Here is a 19930-nt window from a genome sequence, read left to right on the forward strand (position 1 = left end):
TAGTAAGCATGACAATGGATAATACAGGTCTTTAATTTCCCTTTAAAATCTTACATTGTAAAATGTACCATAGTTTTTCTATGGTGATTTTGTTATTGTTAAATCTCATTTAGAGAATTACCTTGGGCTAGAGAAACAAAACTTACTGTTGTAAATTTTTGCTACATTTATCAACCATGTAATGTATTTCAGTTTTTATTCTCATGAATTGAATACAAATACAATTCTGATTATTACAGAAGAGATTCATTGCTTTTGTGCTTGGGGATTAGTGACTTGGTTGTTTATGTGCTCTTTATCTTGTGGGTATTTGATATACAGAACAAAGATATTTCTAAGTGGAAATGGAAAATTTTTTCATTTGATGTGTTTTTCCATTGATTCTTCTTTTTGACAGAACTGTAGGCTGTAGTGAAGTCTCTGTGGTTAAGAGCACTTGATACACTTACAAAGGACCTGAGATCAGTTCCAAGCACCCTTAGTGGTCAGCTCAAGCTCCTTGTATCTCCAATGCTCTCTTCTGCCTCTGTGAGCATCCACACAATGCAGAGAATCCTGACATATTCTTTGGATTCATGTCATATGAGAATGATGTTCTGTAGCATTCTTTTTTTCAGAAAATGTTCCGTCAATGATTTATAGTTGCCTCAATCCTTTTATCAAATCTACCTTTTCTTTTCATCCAGTGACTCATAACAGTCTTTACCAGTTCCAGAGTTTTCAATGCCAGTGTCTGGCACAAAGACTCTTATGTCACACACATGTGCCATGAACCATACATACAACAAATAAATAAACCACTCTCCATCTCTATTCAGAAAAGGACATGCCTTCCATGTTCTTGCTCAAAGCATGACACATTAAGTTGAAGAGGGGTGTAAATGGGAAAGGGAAGGGAGTAGGAAGACAGGAGGGAGTGGAAACTGATTGGTATGTAAAATAAATAAAAAATGTTATTTAAATAAAAATTCTGATGCCAAAAACCTTGAAAAAAGTAAATAAAGCTTTTAATAAAAGTCTCAGGGAAGATCTCTTGTAATAAATGAAAAAGGGAGATTAGTTTAACAGATCATTTTCATCTGTCAAAAAATTAATAACCTGAAAGTAATCAAGGAGAAAGAACAAAGGTGAGAGAAAGAATATATATATATATATATTATTTTTTGATTTTTGAGACAGGGTTTCTCCATAGCTTTCTGGAGCCTGTCCTGAAACTAGCTCTTGTAGATCAGGCTGGCCTCGAACTCACCGAGATCCGCCTGCCTCTGCCTCCTGAGTGCTGGGAGACAGAATATTTGTGAGTAGACATAAGTTCTGTCCGACCCAGTTGTGTAGCCGTTCAATCCCAAAGAAACACACAGAATTTTATATTATATAAACTGTTTGGCCTGTTAGCTCAAGCTTATTATTAACTAGCTCATACAACTTAAATTAACCCATAATTCTTGTCTATATTTAGCCACGACTTGGTACCTTTTCTCAGGAAAGCATTCTCATCTTGCTTCCTCTGTATCTTGCTGGTGACTGACTCTCTATTTTCCTCTTCCCAGAATTCTCTTAGTCCAGTCACCTTGGCTATCCTTTCTGCTTGCCTACTAACTAATCAGCATTCTATTAAACCTATATAGGTGACATACCTTTACAGTGTACAAGGCATTATCCCACCAAATTTCCCCATTTTTCATTTCAAGACAAAAATCCTGAATCTAATCTCCTTTGTTTAGCTTTTTTCCTGTCTGTTATCCATAACAACTTGTAGCCAACAGGCTAAACAAAGACAAACATACATAACCCATTTGGGGGGAATAATTTTCTAAGATACTCCCTGCTGATCAGGAACACTGATAATCTTACAGGACCCATAGAAAATTTAGGATTATGGTCAAATCCTGACTGAAATATTCTGTGAGACTGGATCATTGATGTCCATGAGTTACATTCACCTGATAAAATAGACATATGCATAAGAAAGAAATGATTTCTGATATCATTATCATGGTTTCTGAAAGCATCCTATAGCATCATTTCTAAAAACTGGGGCTGAAATTGAAAACAGAATATAAACATGCCTGATGATATCAAGTTACATTGTTTCAATTCCCTTAGAGTAACAGATAAAAAATTTTATAACGCTGTGCCCTGTATGTTTTAGTAACTACAAAATTTTTTTATACAAATAAATAATTTGTTAATAGTCAGAAGAAATACTTTTTGTCAAAAAATAACATAAGCAAAAGTGTTATTTTAAGCAATGACCTGAAGGCTATGGACAACCTCGAACCATTTATTCCAGTTCTGAATTACAGATTATCTTTTTTCACTCAATATATTATATGGATTTGGTGGTTTGGTCAATATCCCTAACAGAAAAAGATTATTGGTATATAAAACCAAGTTATTTTTTTTAAATACAAAAGAAATAAAGTGGGATTTCATAGGTAAAACATTTTATTCAAAGGGTCAACTTGTTAACCTGCAAAACTATCAGTAATGGACAGATGTTGCAGAACTACGAACGGTAAATGTATCAAGGCTTGTACTCTGAGGTTGCCCATTATGAGGTTTGCTAACAGCTATTCTGTAAAACCTTTGTTACGAATACAGAAAATCCATTCCAAGCTAGATCAATGTTTCACTTTGATTTTTATTCTTAGATCAAATATAACAGAAAGTATCCTGAATTCACAAGTTAATACAGCTCCAAATTTTTTAAATGAATGACCTTTTTATTATCGTGTTTTAACACTGCAATTATATTCTTCATGAATGAACCCCAGAATTTTTCAAATAAAAAATATAATATATAATGGTAAAAGTTTTCCCACATACTGACACACTTTAATTTATATCCAAAAGAATATATGGCTTTAAAAAATGTATTGCATTCTGAATATAACAGAAATCTTAGGAATATGGTAACCCTATCTTTCCACTTGGTCCCAGAAACAATAATCAACCAAACTTTTAAATGAATTGTCAGATATCCTACAAATATGTGGTGTTTTACCCGTTGTTTTTGCATGGCTCCAAGAATTATCTTTTAGTTTATCAAAACTTTTATCAAATTCATTTATTTATTTAGCAATCTTTTAGCTTGAATGAGTGTGTAAGTGACACATAGCAGATAGAAAAAAAAAGCAGCAGAAAGAGAAGTACCATTCGATAAAGAGGTGACACCATCCAGGAGAGACTACTGGAGTAGCAAGATTGAGAGACTAAAGAAAAAAAGCAAAGCCAGCAAACCTGGATCTTACAAATATCCAGAAAAACCAGCTTGGAAAGTTGAGGCAATCAGCAGGAGTTCTCAATTCAATGTAGGAATCTGTGCCACCTGGAAATCAGAATTAGTTATATATAAATGCAAAAAGAGATCCATTTTAGGGAGTTGTTCCTTATATTGGTGATCTTTTTAAGTCCAAGAATATACAGTGAGCCAGCAATGTACAGACCAGAGTGTCTTCGACTTGTTAGTCCACAGCCGGGGTGCCATGGTCTGAGAATCCATGCTTCTCTTTCTGCTACTTCAAGACCTAGCATTTAGGAACACCTGTTTCCATTGTAGTCCTGAGATAGTTGTAGCATATTGTAGACAAATATGTAAAATATTTTTCCACTTCACTGTAACCATGAAGCAAACAGAGAGGGCGGGGGACTATGTTCAGGCATACTACAGGGCTCCCCAATCACATAACATCTTTCCAAAGTCTAGTCTATGCCTTTTAAAGTTTCTGTCACTTCCCAAGGTAACCACAGGTTTTTGACCAAGTTTTGAATTGCTGACCGTTGGAGGGCAATCTAAATTCAAATTTGAGGAAGTTCAAAGGCAAGAGAAAAATCAGAGAATCTTCCGATGCTTAGGATTCTTTATCTCTTAATCAAACTGAGTGAGGCCTAGCCACATTTTGAGATCAATATGTTTATTCAGTCTTCCAATGGCAACATTAATGTACTACTAAATCATTGACAAAGAAATATCTAGAGTACTATTAGACCAAAGAGTACATTCAAACCGAAACACAAAATTATTGTCACAGACAGACAAATTAAATCTATTTCCCAGAATCATATTTTCTGTAGATTGCCCTCCATTCTTTCCACTAGAAATATATCTGTCTTTTATAAGTTTATACTTATGTATAGGCTGAAGGTCAAAAGATGATATGCTTAAATTTGACGGGAATGATCCTGGGTCACACCTATCTTCCCACATAAGTTTCAACGTTTACGTGCTTGTTGACTAAATTACATCATAACCTTTGTCAACCACTCATTTGATAAATGTTTTCTTTGTAAAACATATCAACAAATTATATTTACATCATTTAATATGCATAAGAATTTTTATATTTTTCAAATTAATGGTCCTTCCAGAGTCATTTATAGAATTATAATTTGCCATGATGCACAAAGAAAGTAATTTTGTAACTAGAATATTATTTATACTGCATATATTTTTTGCGTGATAGCAGGAATTGAATTCAGGGACTTGAATGTACTAAGCAATTGCTCTAATACTGATGTACATTTCCAGTCCTGAAATCACTCCTTATCTTAGGCTGGACTTGATCCAAAAGACTCTTGTCCTTGTCTCTCATATACTGAGATTATTAGTATCTATCTTTTCCTAATCCTGTCTTATATATTTGGTTATTTCACATGTGTTGTCTTGTTTCCATGCTTGAGAAAGATTGAATTTGAAACATAAACAATTTTAACATGTAAGATCATCTACATAATTATAGTTTGTTGTTTTATATTAGCAAAATTTCAATACTGTATCTTAAAGGAAGATAACTAACTTAAATATTTCAGAATTGATTAATGCTCCAATGTCAGATGGGTTCCATTTTTTCTATTAAGTCTAACGGAAAGGGGAAAATGACAGTCTGAGAGGTCAAAGCTATTGTGTTCATTACACAGTATATAGAGATAAGAGGGAAAGAACTAGGCCACTTAGTTCTATACAGACTATAAAGAAATCATTGTGCTTACATGGTCCCTCTATTCTTTAAATGTTATTTTCCATTTCCTCTAAGAAATATATACTTTCCCATTGTTTAAAGGATTACATGTGCCATGTGATTTATATACCTAAGTGTCCTAGAGTTCTCTTGAATTTATTTTTATAAGGGTTTGATTTTATTAAACAAAAACAATTACTATATTTTAACAATTATATCGTTGCCATATGAAGCCAAAAGCTACTTTTCAGGACTATTATAAATAGCTATTTGATGTTCTTTGTCCACTCTGCTTTAAAGAAAGCAGCGTGTGCTCAGAGCTGCAGGGCTGTCTCTTCAAAAGGATCCTGCATAATGCTTCTGAGACTGCAGTTTATCTTGAGTTCATTGGGGGTTCCTTATTGTGAGTCCCTGGTAGCTCTGTGACAATGAAAGTGTTGTTATTCAAATGCGCATAAATGCATTCAGTCCACAAAAATAGTATTCATAGCAATCTATAAATAGTTGAAGAAACAATTGCGTGGAATACTTGATATTCATCTGAACCACTTTTTGCAATGTCACATTTAAATTCAGATTTCAGAGAGTCTCATAAGATATTCAAATATTTTTGTTAAATTGCACAGATAGGAAAGTTGCAGTCTCATATTTATATATATGTGTGTGTGTATGTAAATATATATAATATTTAGATTTTATATATTTATAAGAAGCATAAGAGATGCTGAGCATGCGTGATACAATTATAAAGTGTATCCTTATGTGTCATTAATGATTTTTCTCTTCTTTTTGTTCTAGATACACCATCAGTTAAGATCATACCATCCACTCCTTTTCCACAGGAAGGACAAGCATTAACTTTGACTTGCGAATCTAAAGGAAAACCACTGTAAGTGATTTAGTGACTGGTAAACTTTTCTCTCTTTCTTCAATCAGTATTTGATGAAAGGGTGTAACTGTAGACATCTTCATTCTAACCTGTTCTTGTCAAACAATAGAACAGGCTCTTTGGTATTTACTCCTTTCTCCCTCAGATTTCTATAAAATGAATGCGTGTGAATATAGAATACAAATACAGAGTACACAATCAAATGACCGGATGACAGGCAAAATGATGTCTGAAATGCTTAATGATAAAGGCAAATTTGCTCAAATGGAATACACTAGTCCATTGGATTTCCTGAACCATACCATCACTCCCTTCTACTGGTAGAGATACTTTTCTAAGAGGAATAATGAATTTGGAAAGCTATGATATTGTTATTGTAAGGAATATACATCATTTCATTTAGGTATAATTCAGCAAGAAAAGCTCAATAGAAGTCTGGGATTCAGTTATGTAGAAATAAACTTGAATGTGTAATATCCACGCTTGCACTAAAGAAGACTCCAAAGTACAATCATCTCTTATTTTACAGAATAACACAAAATCTTGGGAAGTTTAACAAATGCAATATTCGATCTTTCTCAGAAGATTTTCACAATTCTTCCCCGAGGATGTCGATGAATGGCACCTTGCAAACAGAAAAAGAAAATTAGAACATTTATTTTTGATGCAGGAAAGAAAATTTAATCTTAGAAATGAGAACCAATTTTTGTCTTATTCACATAGGATTAAGATTGGTGAGGCAGACCCTACTCACCATTTGGTTCTGTCCAAAGCTTAGAGTCTTTCACCTACTATCTGTTACTTCAGCTGCTGAATCTAAATTTCCACTTCTGTAAATTCAAGAATGAGGTTCATGGTGATTTCATAACTGGAGCTGAAACCCTAATTTTTACAAGAGAGGAATGACCCAGGCTCTGGATAGTGTGACAATAGTCATCCTACTCAGATTTGCTTCTCAATTTAAAATTTTCTAATACTTGCTAATATCCTACTTAAACGACATTTGCAGCAAGAATTTATACCCATATATTTTTTAAATATTCCAAATCATGTAATATCTTTGAATATTAATTCATAGATTAATAATGGTCTAAAACATTCATATTGTGCATTTATCCTTATGGGTCTCAATGTTATAATGAATATAATGTTATCATTTCTCAATAAAGTGTTTTGATTTATTGTCCTGTATTATAGCCCTTTCACCAGTATTTCTTATTTGTTTTGTTCTATAAGCTCCCAGGATATTAGCAGTACAATTAGAGTCAATTTTCTTGATTTGTTCTTTGGTTTAGAATGTTTCTTTCTTTCTTCATTCTAAATCAGTTCAAAATCTACGCACTCCTCTCCATTTTCAGAGTATCATCTCCAATAAATGAAAGTGTTAACTTTTTTAAGTGAACTGAACTAAAGTAGATCTCTTTAGCTCATACTATGTCGCCATGTGTGTCACTTGAGGCAGACAAAGCACAAAATTAGGGAAGACTGAAAACAAGCCACTTGATTTTTCCCAGAAGGAAATCTTCATATTCATAAAGAAGATGGTCTTACTAAAGCACATAGAAGGATAGCAAATTAAGGAGGATTAATCAAGAAGCTCATCACTGAACAAAGAAGAGAATCACTAGTGGAATGATCAATATCACTTCAGAAGATGATACATACAAATTAGAAAAGAGATGATAAAAACATTTTAAAACAATTGCAAAATAAGGAATAAATTAAAGCGTAATAATAAGGATAGTGCCAACATTTTAAGACAGATTTTAAAATATGGAAGCCTAAATAAGGAGTGTGGTATCACATGGACCCACTCTGAAATTGTGTCATTTATTCTGGTAATCACCGCCAAAGTTCCACTCCATTACTTTGCAACTATTGCACCTGATTCCCCACTTTGTTATTTTGGCATCACTGAGAGGCAACACTATTGGCATAGCATTCAATTCTTACCCAGGACAGTAAATTTCTATTATCTTTCCTTTTTATTTGATTCGCTTCTAGTGATCAAATGGGGGATCAAAAACATAAAGCAGATAATAAATATATTTTCATCTTATAGGTAACCTGAATATCACCCTTAAATCATGTCCAAATCTTTATTGTTCCTTTAAAACACATATTTGAGCAACATATGATGTCTTAAAGAATGAGCAATTCATCATTATTAGGTGCATTGTTTCTGTTTAAATCACACTACTATCTGTGTTATAAATCATGAAACCATAGCACGGCTCAAGTTGCAGTGAGATTCATGTTTGTAACCTGCTCTCCAGAATGCTAATGTTGTTTTCCTTCTTCTAAATGTGAGGGCCCCAGTGACTGTTTATGAACAATCATGCCTTATTTGCCTGCTTTGGACAGGAGCCTTTTGCCATTTTCTTGTAGAACAGCTGCATAACTTGGGCCAGTACCAAATTGTTCCACTTGACATTACTATAGAGGCATTCTATTCTTTCCTTAAAAGAGAGATTACTGTACATGTCTATTGTTTTAATTTTTGTCTAAAGTGAAGACCAAGCTAATGCTAGCCACTTTTCTTTCTAGTCCCCAGAGTTTCTGCAACCCTCTTCTGTCTTTGGCTGAATTCCCAGACAGCTTTTAGGCAACACATTCTCCATTTATAAAAGTGGAAGAAGAACATACCCTTTATATTACATTAAAGTCGTGACCTTAGAAGATGCGGGGTGGCCCCTACATGCTGTGACAAGTGAATCAGCATTCATTTTAACCAAAGCTTAGCACATTGTGAATTTACTTTAAGGAAAGAAAAAGCAGTGGTACATTTTCCAGGGGAAAAAGTGTGCATTTGGCATTTATTCTGTAAGAAGAAAATAATTACAGGAGGTGATGTATTTTCCTGTATACACAACACAATGTTTGTATTGTAGTTACTATTTTACCATCTAGTAATTATAATTTTTCTTTTGTTCTTGGCAGAAATCTAGCATGCATAATTGCACAGAGACGAACATCCTATTCTGTGTAAGAAGAAAGACTTTAATCTTTAGAAAGATAGATCTTATGCCACCGAGCACCTAGTGAGGTAGTGAAAAGGAACAATTATATATACATTTTGGATATGATCAAAAATTAAGGAAGGAATCTGATATGTACATACAAATGCATATAGAATAGAATTATTTCTTAGAAAGTGAAAGACACAAAATTAAGGCAAAACAGTTTTATACCAGTCAGTGTCTTCAGACTAAAATGTGGGCTTCTCTTACAAAACACAAATCACAAATCATTTGCCAATTGTATGCAATCCAATTAGTGAAACTAAATTGCAAAATAAACTGGGAGTTAATGAAGGCAAGTTATCATCCAGAGTGAAATATTGTTCACCAAAATAGGGAAGATCTGATATTGATGTAACAGTATGAGTCTATTATCCCAGCAATTTCAAATCACCCTCTTTAATGCGTGAGATGTTATTAACCAATATTTGTATTTCTCCTATTAATCAGAAATGCCTCTAGTTAACCACCATGTCAGTATTAATATTCAAGTCAGATGTCTGTGGTACAGTACTCTGGGGTACGGTCACCATGGTGGTGTAGAAGTAGAAGCTAAGGCTTGCACCCAAATTATATTATCTATGAATATTTACAGCATTAGTTGTCACTAATTAGATTCTTATCCACTTGGATTAGTTTGCTTTTCTAAGTTCATAAACTTTGATTTTAGAACAAGTTTAGATTCACAGATAAATTGAGCAAAAATTACAGAAAATTCCTATATGCCACTGCCCTTCTGCAGGGTGAGCATTATCCATTGCTCACAATAGTATTTAATTGAGCCACGTTGGCCAAACAATGGGGCAATACAGCCTGTTGTCCTGCAAAAGTTACTCTTGAGTATTTTTTAATCTCTAAAATTATGTAATGGCTATCTAATAGACCAATTATGCATTGGTTGAGGGTAATATATCACTAAGGTCTCCCAACAAGTAATGTCTTAATAAATAATAACCATAAGGACTATTATATGTCATTTGGTAAAGAAATTAAATCCAAAGTACCTCAAGAGTTTTACTCAGAAGTCTGAATTATTAATAAGATGCTTAGTAAGTCCAGACGATGAATTATGATCATAGATTCTTCCAAGTGTCTGAAAAACAAGATTTTGATCAGAATAAACACATTCTAGGACAGTAGTTCATGAATTTTTTATTTTATTTTATTTATTTATTTATTTATTAAAGATTTCTGCCTCTTCCCCACCACCGCCTCCCATTTCCCTCCCCCTCCCCCAATCAACTCCCCCTCCCTCAACAGCCTAAAGAGCAATCAGGGTTCCCTGCCTTGTGGGAAGTCCAAGGATCTCCCACCTCCTTCCAGGTCTAGTAAGGTGAGCATCCAAACTGCCTAGGCTCCCACAAAGCCAGTACGTGCAGTAGGATCAAAACCCAGTGCCCTTGTTCTTGAGTTCTCAGCAGCCCTCATTGTCCACTATGTTCAGCAAGTCCGGTTTTATCCCATGCTTTTTTTAGACCCAGTCCAGTTGGCCATGGTGAGTTCCCGATAGAACATCCCCATTGTCTCAGTGTGTGGGTGTACCCCTCGCGGTCCTGAGTTCCTTGCTCGTGCTCTCTCTCCTTCTGCTCCTCATTTGGGCCTTGGGATTTCAGTCCGGTGCTCCAATGTGGGTCTCTGTCTCTGTCTCCTTTCATCGCCTGATGAAGTTCATGAATTTTAAAAAGCATCTAGAAGACAAATAAAACCAAATAGAAACTAAAGTCACATAAAAGCTGTTAGGGGACACATATTATTCAGGTTATAATAATAATGATGATAAATAATAAATAATATTCATATAAGAGAATGCAGAGGCAAGAGGCTCTTTTAAAGAAAAATGCAAAATAATGAGAAATTGATGACTGACAAATTTGAGTTCATTGAAATGGCTCCTTCACAAATAACTGACCAATTATGTAGAAAATATTTTAGTCAACTTGAAAGAGCTGTAAAGAGGAAAAAAGTAAATCCTGGTTCTACAAATGTGGAAGAGGAATAGTTCACTTCGAGTAACTATTACTAGGATGGAACAAAGATTTATCAGTTAACAATAAATCTTGAACAGAAAGCAAATACTTAAAATCAAAACAAACAAAATCTACTTCCTATATTTTTATTCTATTCTATTTTATTTTATTTTTTTGGAGACAGGGTTTCTCTGTGGTTTTGGAGCCTGTCCTGGAGCTAGCTCTTGTAGACCAGGCTGGTCTCGAATTCATAGAGATCCGCCTGCCTCTGCCTCCCAAGGGCTGGGATTAAAGGCGTGCGGTACCACTGCCCGGCTTATCACTTCCTATATTTTTAGACATCCCAAACTGACATGATGGCAGCTCCAACAGGCTGTTGAAAATCCAATGTCTCTGAAGTGTACAAGGTTGTTTTGTTGGTAATTTCTATATTTTCTCATTTGTTTTTGAAGTAACTCATTTAAAAGCATTTCTATGGTATGTATCGTGTGTGTATGTGAACTTGAATTCTGGTGCAATGGAGTCCAGAGGCTTTGGATCTCCCTGGATCTGGAGTTGCAGGTAACTGTGAGCTGCTGGATGTAGGTGCCAAGAGTTGAACTTCTGCCCTCTGCAGCAGTACATGCCTTTAACTGCTAAGACACCTATCCAGAAACTTGCTTATTCTTAGTTGTCACGGGTAAATCATACAATACCTTGTGGAAACAGATCGAAAGCATTCATCTCCTAGAGGTTATATGACCAACTCTAGTTAACAGTAGAATAGAGACTGCCATCTACAGTAACAACAGTGAGGGCTGTCTTGTGTTGATCACTTCATGTTCTCAGATCTCTGGCAGAACATTTTCCCAAGATTTTAATGAGTTTGGCAAGAGTTAGAGAACATTCATAAACTATCAGCCCAAGTATTCAAGTAGATATTAACCAGTAATGTAAACTCAATCCTGTCAGATATCTGATATTATATTTAGATATCAGATATGTTGTAAATATAATCTGAATATGTAAATATAGGGAAAAGATAGATGTGGTTATGTATAGCTACATAGACATAGAAATATAGAGATTATTGTTTATATGTATATATATATATATGGAGTTTGTACATAGAAATAACTGCTATAGCCAATACAATATAAAAGAAATGGGATGTCAAAGAGCCTAGAGAAAATAAGCTGGAATTTTAAAGAATACATTAATCATGAGACTATATTTCTTATCAAATATTACATATATCTCTCAAGTAATGGAAGATAAAACAAAGAATAGATCTATCATTTAGAAATTATTGTAGGAAAATTTTTGAATAAGAAAAGTCACATGATTTTTTTATATTTTCCTTGGATTTGCAATCTAGAATATTATTAAATTATCAAAATTTACTCAAATTAAAAATACAATACAGTCACTTTATTTGTAAGATACTTTCAAAGGTATAATAGTAGGAAATTAGACCCAAATTTCCATAATAAAGATAAAGCCACATTCTGTTGTCCGTTTGCTGAAACCCATATGGTCCTTTGCTCCCATCTCATGGTTTTAAAATTTAATCACACATTCACTCTCTGGAAGCACACAAGTGGTTATCTTGGAAATGAAACTGAATATTTTGGTTTTGTTTGTAAAACATAGAGCTGACTCTGGGTAATCTCCACGGCTGTTATTTAGGCTGAGCATCTGTGGTGTGCTGGGCACTCAATCATTTTCAATTAAATGTTCCAGTGTCTTGTGAAAGTCCCTTCAGAGTCTGCAGAACCATGGTTATAGACCCACAGAGAATATGCACTTCTTGAGCATTTTCCAGAAAGCCAGGTTTCTTGCAGAAAAGCCTATTATTTTGAGAGATTATGTAAATGCTTAGGTGAAAATCCAACTCAGAGTGTCTCAGTATTTAAGAAACTGCAAAGGTACCATCATATTCATGGGTAAGACTTTCAGGAAGTGTACCTGTCAGTTCATGGTATTTAAAATATCTGTCATATATGAATACAGTAACTGTAGAAAGCACAATTTTTAATCTTTATGTAAGCATTATTATAGAAATTTTATGTGTGCTTATGCAGTAACAGAATCATTAATATGATAATTTTAGGAAGATATCAGGAACAAAAATTACTTTTATTCTTACAATTACTAGAACATTAAAGAAAACAGGAGTCATTACAACTGCTCCTTAAAGAATATGCTCATTTGTTCTTTAAAAAGTTCTAGGCAATAGTATTTTTTTCTCTCAACCTTTTTTTCTGTAATAGTTTAGTGTTCACCAGTATAATTTACAAAGGAGTTTTTTATTCACTACTGGTTCAATATTTTGACTATCAAATCCCCATAAATATATGGAGGGAACAAAATATGTAAACATAATTAATTCTATAGAGATTAGGCATTGCAGTCAATGATGTAAAACAAACTTTTTATTCTAGAAAAACACTCAAGTTTTGTATTCTAGAAAAAAACTATACTTAATGAAAACATATACAACAAAATTTCTGGCATGAATCTCGATATTTTTTCTTTTATATACCACACAGAACTTCAATTCTAAAAGGTGAGCATTTGAATGTTTAAAGTTTAGAAACCAAATAAACAATCTTCCAAGTCTCAGATATATGAACGCTTGCAAACATTTCTAATATAAAAGGAAGTGATTGAGGAGTGCCTAGACATCTAACTCTTCAGAATTCAGAGTGGTAGAGATATCTGAGATGCTTGTGGGACAAAAGACATAAAAAAGAGGAGGATAGAATTTTTTCAAAGGTAGGGGAGTAGAATAGTAATGACCTTGTTTATGGTCAGCAGAATATATCACCACGGCAAAGTGTGAGCCAAGGCAGAAGAATGGCATGATCTCAAAGAATGTAGAGGGAAAGAATATGAGCTGGTTTTCAGAGAAGGAACAGAGGTGCCTGATGATACAAAGACACTGCTGTATGTTAGAAATGCATTTCAATTTGTCTTTTTAGACTCATTATTACATCATCAAACCAATTTATTTGATTCTTCGTTCTAAAACCAAAATCAGAAAACAATAAAAAAGGAAAGACATTGTAAATATGGGAGATGTGTGGGGGGGGATATGTAATGGAAATGTAAAGGCAGAGGTAGAGCTAGTTTTCCTGGGGACATGTGTTATAGAGTGCTTTTAATGTAAAAGATAACTTAAATATTTTGAAGATCAATGTATTAAACATGATATCTATAATCAATCATACTGTTAGGCCACCCTGGGAATGAACATGTTAAATTTTAGTCTTTTTAATGCATTATAAAAAGTATTCCATCATTTTAGCTCTAGGGAAAAAAGTGTGCCACTAAGAATATTCCATTTAATAATGCAGAAAAAGTATAATCCTTTAAGAAAAATTTCATTGAACTTATTACAATATGCTTTCAAAGTTTAAGTTCCAGATCCAGTTATCTTCAGTATACATAAAGCATTTATCTCAGCTACAATACAAATGAGTTATACCTAATTATTACTTCAAGACCATCTGTTTTAGTATTAGACAAGAAGCAAATCATGGAGGAAAATAAGTTTTATAATGGGCAGTGATTAATATAAAGGAAGATTAACAAATTTAATTAGTTGTTTTTTATAGTAGTAGAAACAATGGACCTAACTCTTAGGGACATAACTCTATCATTTAAACCTAACTGTTAACTGAATGGTTTTTGAACTCAGGGTCGATTTTAATGCTTGAAACATCATCTCTGGTATCAAGTTTTCCTCACATTCTCTACAGTTTGAGAAACTGGCATAATCTGAGAAATTGAAATTTACAAATTCTGATTCATAAAATAAAATTTGGAAATATTCCAGAGGAAAACTTTAGGAGTTTATTATTTTTTTTATTTTATTCTTTTTTAATTAAAATTTCCGCCTCCTCCCCTTTTCCCATTTCCCTCCCCCTCCTCCCACACATTGCCCCCTCCCTCTTTTTTTTTTTTTTTTTTTTTTTGGTTTTTCGAGACAGGGTTTCTCTGTGGTTTTGGAGCCTGTCCTGGAACTAGCTCTGTAGACCAGGCTGGTCTCGAACTCACAGAGATCCGCCTGCCTCTGCCTCCCAAGTGCTGGGATTAAAGGCGTGCACCACCACCGCCCGGCCTGCCCCCTCCCTCTTGATACTGAAGAGCAGTCCAAATTCCCTGCCCTGCGGGAAGTCCAAGGTCCTCCCACTTCTATCTAGGTCCAGGAAAGTGAGCATCCAAACAGGCTAGGCTCCCACAAAGCCAGTTCATGTATTAGGATCGAAACCTAGTGCCATTGTTCTTGGCTTCTCATCAGCCTGAGAGTCCGGTTTCAATCCATGCTTATTCAGTCCCAGTCCAGCTGGCCTTGGTGGGCTCCCAATAGATCAGTTCCACTGTCACAGTGGGTGGGTGCACCCCTCGTGGTCCTGACTTCCTTGCTCATGTTCTCCTTCCTTCTGCTCCTCATTTGGACCTTAAGAGCTCAGACCGTTGATCCAAATTGAGTCTCTGTCTCTGTCTCGATCCATCGCCAGATGAAGGTTCTATAATTTTATAAACAAGAAAAACTTCTTTTTTTTTTAAGTTAATTTATTTATTTATTAAAGATTTCTGCCTCCTGCCCGCCACCGCCTCCCATTTCCCTCCTCCTCCCCCAATCAACTCCCCCTCCCTCAGCAGCCCGAAGAGCAGTCAAGGTTCATTGTTGAACATGTCATAGATATTATAAGCTTAATATAAACACATAGATAGTTACATTGTTGTATGAAAAAAGGAATACTCAAAATTTATTTTACTTTTTAAATTAATTATTAATAGTATGCTTATCAAAGAAAAGAAATATTAAATTTAAATAAGGCATTGGTAATTGTTTTTCCTTCATTAGAAGCTTCCAAATGATTAGTTTAAGCATGTACATGTAACAGCAATTCTACCACACCATCATCATAAACTACAACAACAGCAATAACATCAGTCACAATAATCATTTAAACCTTTTAAAAATTATCCAGCTCCAGAGAGAAGACATCTGAAGATGACCCTGGGTTCTCACAAATGTTTGCACATGTGTGCATACAAACCTGTATATATACACACCTACAAACATAAATATATGTACAAAAGAAAATTTTAAAAATGACATGTGGAAAACATTCTTTTACCATTAAATAGCACAACGATTGAATCTGAAAATAATGAACCTTGATCTTTTTTTACTCCAAATTTACAGAACAATATTTTCACAATAACTTGAATATATGTAGAATATTACTACAAATTGTATGAAGAAAATATTCTTTGACTATTTGTAACAAACAACTGTGTGTGTTTTTCATTTAAGATGATTGATATGAGAAATAGTCTTGGAAAAATCTTTTTGTTTTATTTTTTCCTACTTCACAACCTTTTTAACCCCCAACAAAGAAAAATAACAAAATGTTTCTTTGAATTCGTTTCAGGATAAAAAGAGCATTTTTGTTCTTTTTAAAAATTCAACTTTTTACCCATTTACTTTAAAAGTTATTAAATACAAGGCAACTTTTTATTATTTATCTTCTTTCTGTGTTCTGTCCCTCCCCTTTTCCCTCTTGCCCCTTTCTTTCCTTTCAAAATCAATTGAAAGTTGGACTTTAGCTTAAGAAGCAGACTCAGTCCATGGAAGTGGGAAAATGTATAGGTAATAATCTACTAAGTATCCTTGTCTTTTGAACACAATAAAATTACATTTTTCTACACTTACAAATTTCAAACTTATTGACAATTCATTTGCTTTTCATATTCATTAGTTTTCCTAAAACTTGACAGCATAAGTGGAGAGATTTTCCCACAACTATACAAGATAATTTCATAATCTAAAAGGCTTTGCTTAATTCATAAAATGAAAACAAATGTTTATGAAAATAATGCTAGCTCTTTCAATACCCTGTGGAAATATTACAGATAATATAGAAGAATTACGTTTTAAAAAATCTCTTTGATAATTAAAACTTCAATCAAATCTGGCTAAGTATGGGATTTTTCAACTGAAATGAAGCCATTGGGCATTTCACATGATTACAAGATACAGTGAGCAGAACAATATTGAAGATCTGCTTTGTCTTCCATAAATTCCTTCCTTCTTTCTTTTGAGTCAGAACATGATACCTACTTGAATGTTATTATACATTTACAAAATTTCATAACTATTTTAGGGTTACATCACAACTTATATACTACTGTGATGGAAAAATAATACAACCTAGTGAAGGATGGAAGTATTTGTGGAGATGCTCAATCTGGGTAGTGTTCCAACTTTTGGATGTTCTTTTATTCCTGCCCAATTATATAAATAGCAGAAGAAAGCTTTTGTTGGACAGTCTAAATCATGGAACTCACTATTGTGTAACTAAATTGCTTATTGATTCTTTACTCTTCTTGCAAAACCTTTGTCTAAAACAGAGACAAATCATCATGAAGTCCGAGAGAAGGTTCCTGCCCACAGTCCATACAGAGTAGACCCAAAATAACTTCACATAGAATTGAAATGATTAGAAGAATTGCTAGTACTCAAACTTCCTGGAACAGTAACCCAAAAAGAGACTGAACTGAGAAGTTAGAAATCCAATAGGAGTTCTTCTAATCGATATCAACATACCAAATAAATTGGCAGTCATAGTTAGTTATAACAACATTACTTTATAAATGACAATGTGGGAATGGCACTGGAAATCTATACAGATATTTCTACAGCTGACACACTACATTCATAAAGCCTCACCATGACAATTGCCAAAATGTGACCTGATCAAGGATGATACAGTCAGTGGACATGCCAGCCTACACAGGGCACAGGGAAAATCCTCCAAGGTCTCATTGTAACAAAAAATTACAAGCAACTAAGAAAAGCTAGGAATGGCAGAGACTGTCTTCTCCCAGGGAAGGACATAACAGTTGTTCAATGTCAACCATGATCCCTGAAAATATATTTACCTGAAACATAATACAGACTGAACAGCTTATAGAGGAATATCTATCTAGGTAGATCGATCGATCGATAGACAGATAGATAGATAGATAGATAGATAGATAGATAGATAGATAGATAGATAGATAGATAGATACATACATACATACATACATACATACATACATAATATATACATACATATGTACACTCAATAATGATTACTCGATAAAAAGGTCATAAATTTGAAGGAGAATAGAGAGGGATGTATAGAAGGGGCTGGAAGAAGAAATGTTGTAGTTAAATTATAATCTCAAAAGAAAAGCTTTTCTGAAGAAAACTGTGTGCTAACTTTTAAAAAATTTCTGACAGATTATAATCTCTTGCACTAAATCTTTAAAATATAAAAAAAAAAAATCCATGAAGATCTTTGGTTTATTTTTTTTCTTTTTTTCTTTTTTTTTTTTTTTTTTGGTTTTTTGAGACAGGGTTTCTCTGTGGCTTTGGCGCCTGTCCTGGAACAAGCTCTGTAGACCAGGCTGGTCTCGAACTCACAGAGATCCGCCTGCCTTTGCCTCCCGAGTGCGCCACCATCGCCCGGCAAGATCTTTGGTTTCTATTCTTATGTATACAACCTACTTTCTTAGAAGAACCTGTTAGAAAATGTTTTAGTGTACCCCTTTAAATTCTTATGTGTAAGTTTATAGATTTGATATACAAAAGTAAAATGAAATTTTAGCTAATACTGGTCGTCTCAAACTTCTAATAATCTTGTAATAAAAAGCTTGATATTCTGTAGTGACTATGTTAACGTTCTCACTGTAGAGCTGGTTGATCCATGATATCTCAGTTCTGCTGCTCTCCTCTCTCCTGTTACTTCTAATGTCTACCTCCTCCTCTTTTCTATCCTCATTGCATAAAAACTTTAAACTGGAACTTCTTTTAAAATGATCTTCTTTGAATGACCAAAGAGAGGGAATATTGTTATTCATCTGTAACAAGAAACTCCGTCATATGAAGGTTCCAACTAAAAAGGCTAGGGATCCTCTGTTTTAAGATGAAACACAAACTATATCCAAGTCACACTAAACCACTCAATATTAAGTTGAACGATTCAAAATTACTTAGGGGCAAGTGTAAGTTATTTGTAATCTGTATATAAACTCTGAGTTCCATTTCATTAAAATGGTAACCAATTATATGAACATCTTTACCACTTTGAAGACTTCTGTCTCAGAGAAGGAACATAGATGTCTGAAGGATTCAGTTTAATGGAATACTGACTTTAGTCACAGACTCATCCTGTCATCAAATTTTCAGAGGCTGCTTTATTTTGTCATTCTTTTCTTTGTTCTTCTTTTGCTGTTTTATTATTCATCCATTTTCTAGAAGAGACGTGTTTTGTTTAGGAAAAATAAATTTATTTTAAAAATGTTAAACATAGACTGAGCACTTAAATTTCAACAATTATTTAGATTTTTATGTTTCTATATAATTTTAAAATTCATATCTAATTTTAATTGTGCATTTATAGAACCATGTGCTTAAGAGGAATGTTAGCCAATTAGAAGAATATTATCACCATTTATATTTGCGGTGTTAGTTTCGGGTGTATGCACAATTGTATCTCTGTGTTTATCAATCTCAATTTATACATCAAGAAAACATTGTCTTGCTATTATAAATGCATCCTTTGAGAACAATAGAAAGGACTGGTGTCTTCAAATAAAAATTATCCATGTTATTTTTATTATTGGTTTTATTTATAAGAATAAAAACATTTTATAAGGCTTTGTGAAAAATGAAAAATTCTCCTTTAGTTCTGACAAAAGTATTTGTTTTATGTGACCTATTTTACCATTTCCAAGGATGCTAAGAATAAATATGCACATATAAGATCATATAGAGAGTTCCAAAATTCAATTTATTAAATTCTAATGGCAGGTAGCATAAGTAGTATATATGCAGCAAGTAGATATTTATTAGTATTTGTTCTTATTTTGGTAGAGATATTAATAAAATTTTCTAATTCATTGGATGAAAAAAATAATAGTCTCCAATAATTTTATATACTTAGTTTCTTCAATATTTTCATGTAAAGATGTTCTCTCAGAAATCTCATAAGTATAACTCTGATAAACTTGCCTCCATTTCTTTGTTTTCTCTTTCTGAAGGGATAG

At 33.7% G+C, this 19930-nt stretch overlaps 1 protein-coding gene across 1 annotated transcript in view; it reads left to right on the forward strand.

Annotated features, from left to right (window-relative positions):
* Cadm2 (cell adhesion molecule 2) overlaps positions 1–19930 on the forward strand; it is a gene marked incomplete at its 5' end in the record, with an annotated part of 279743 nt that overhangs the window by 175055 nt on the left and 84758 nt on the right. Inside the window, one exon of the mRNA XM_057763908.1 lies at positions 5760–5850. Coding sequence (XP_057619891.1) covers positions 5760–5850 — 91 coding nt within the window. The remainder of the gene's footprint in view (positions 1–5759; positions 5851–19930) is intronic.

The sequence above is a fragment of the Chionomys nivalis genome, chromosome 3 (genome assembly GCF_950005125.1).
Source record: "Chionomys nivalis chromosome 3, mChiNiv1.1, whole genome shotgun sequence".
In the NCBI taxonomy this organism is placed as follows: Eukaryota; Metazoa; Chordata; class Mammalia; order Rodentia; family Cricetidae; genus Chionomys; species Chionomys nivalis.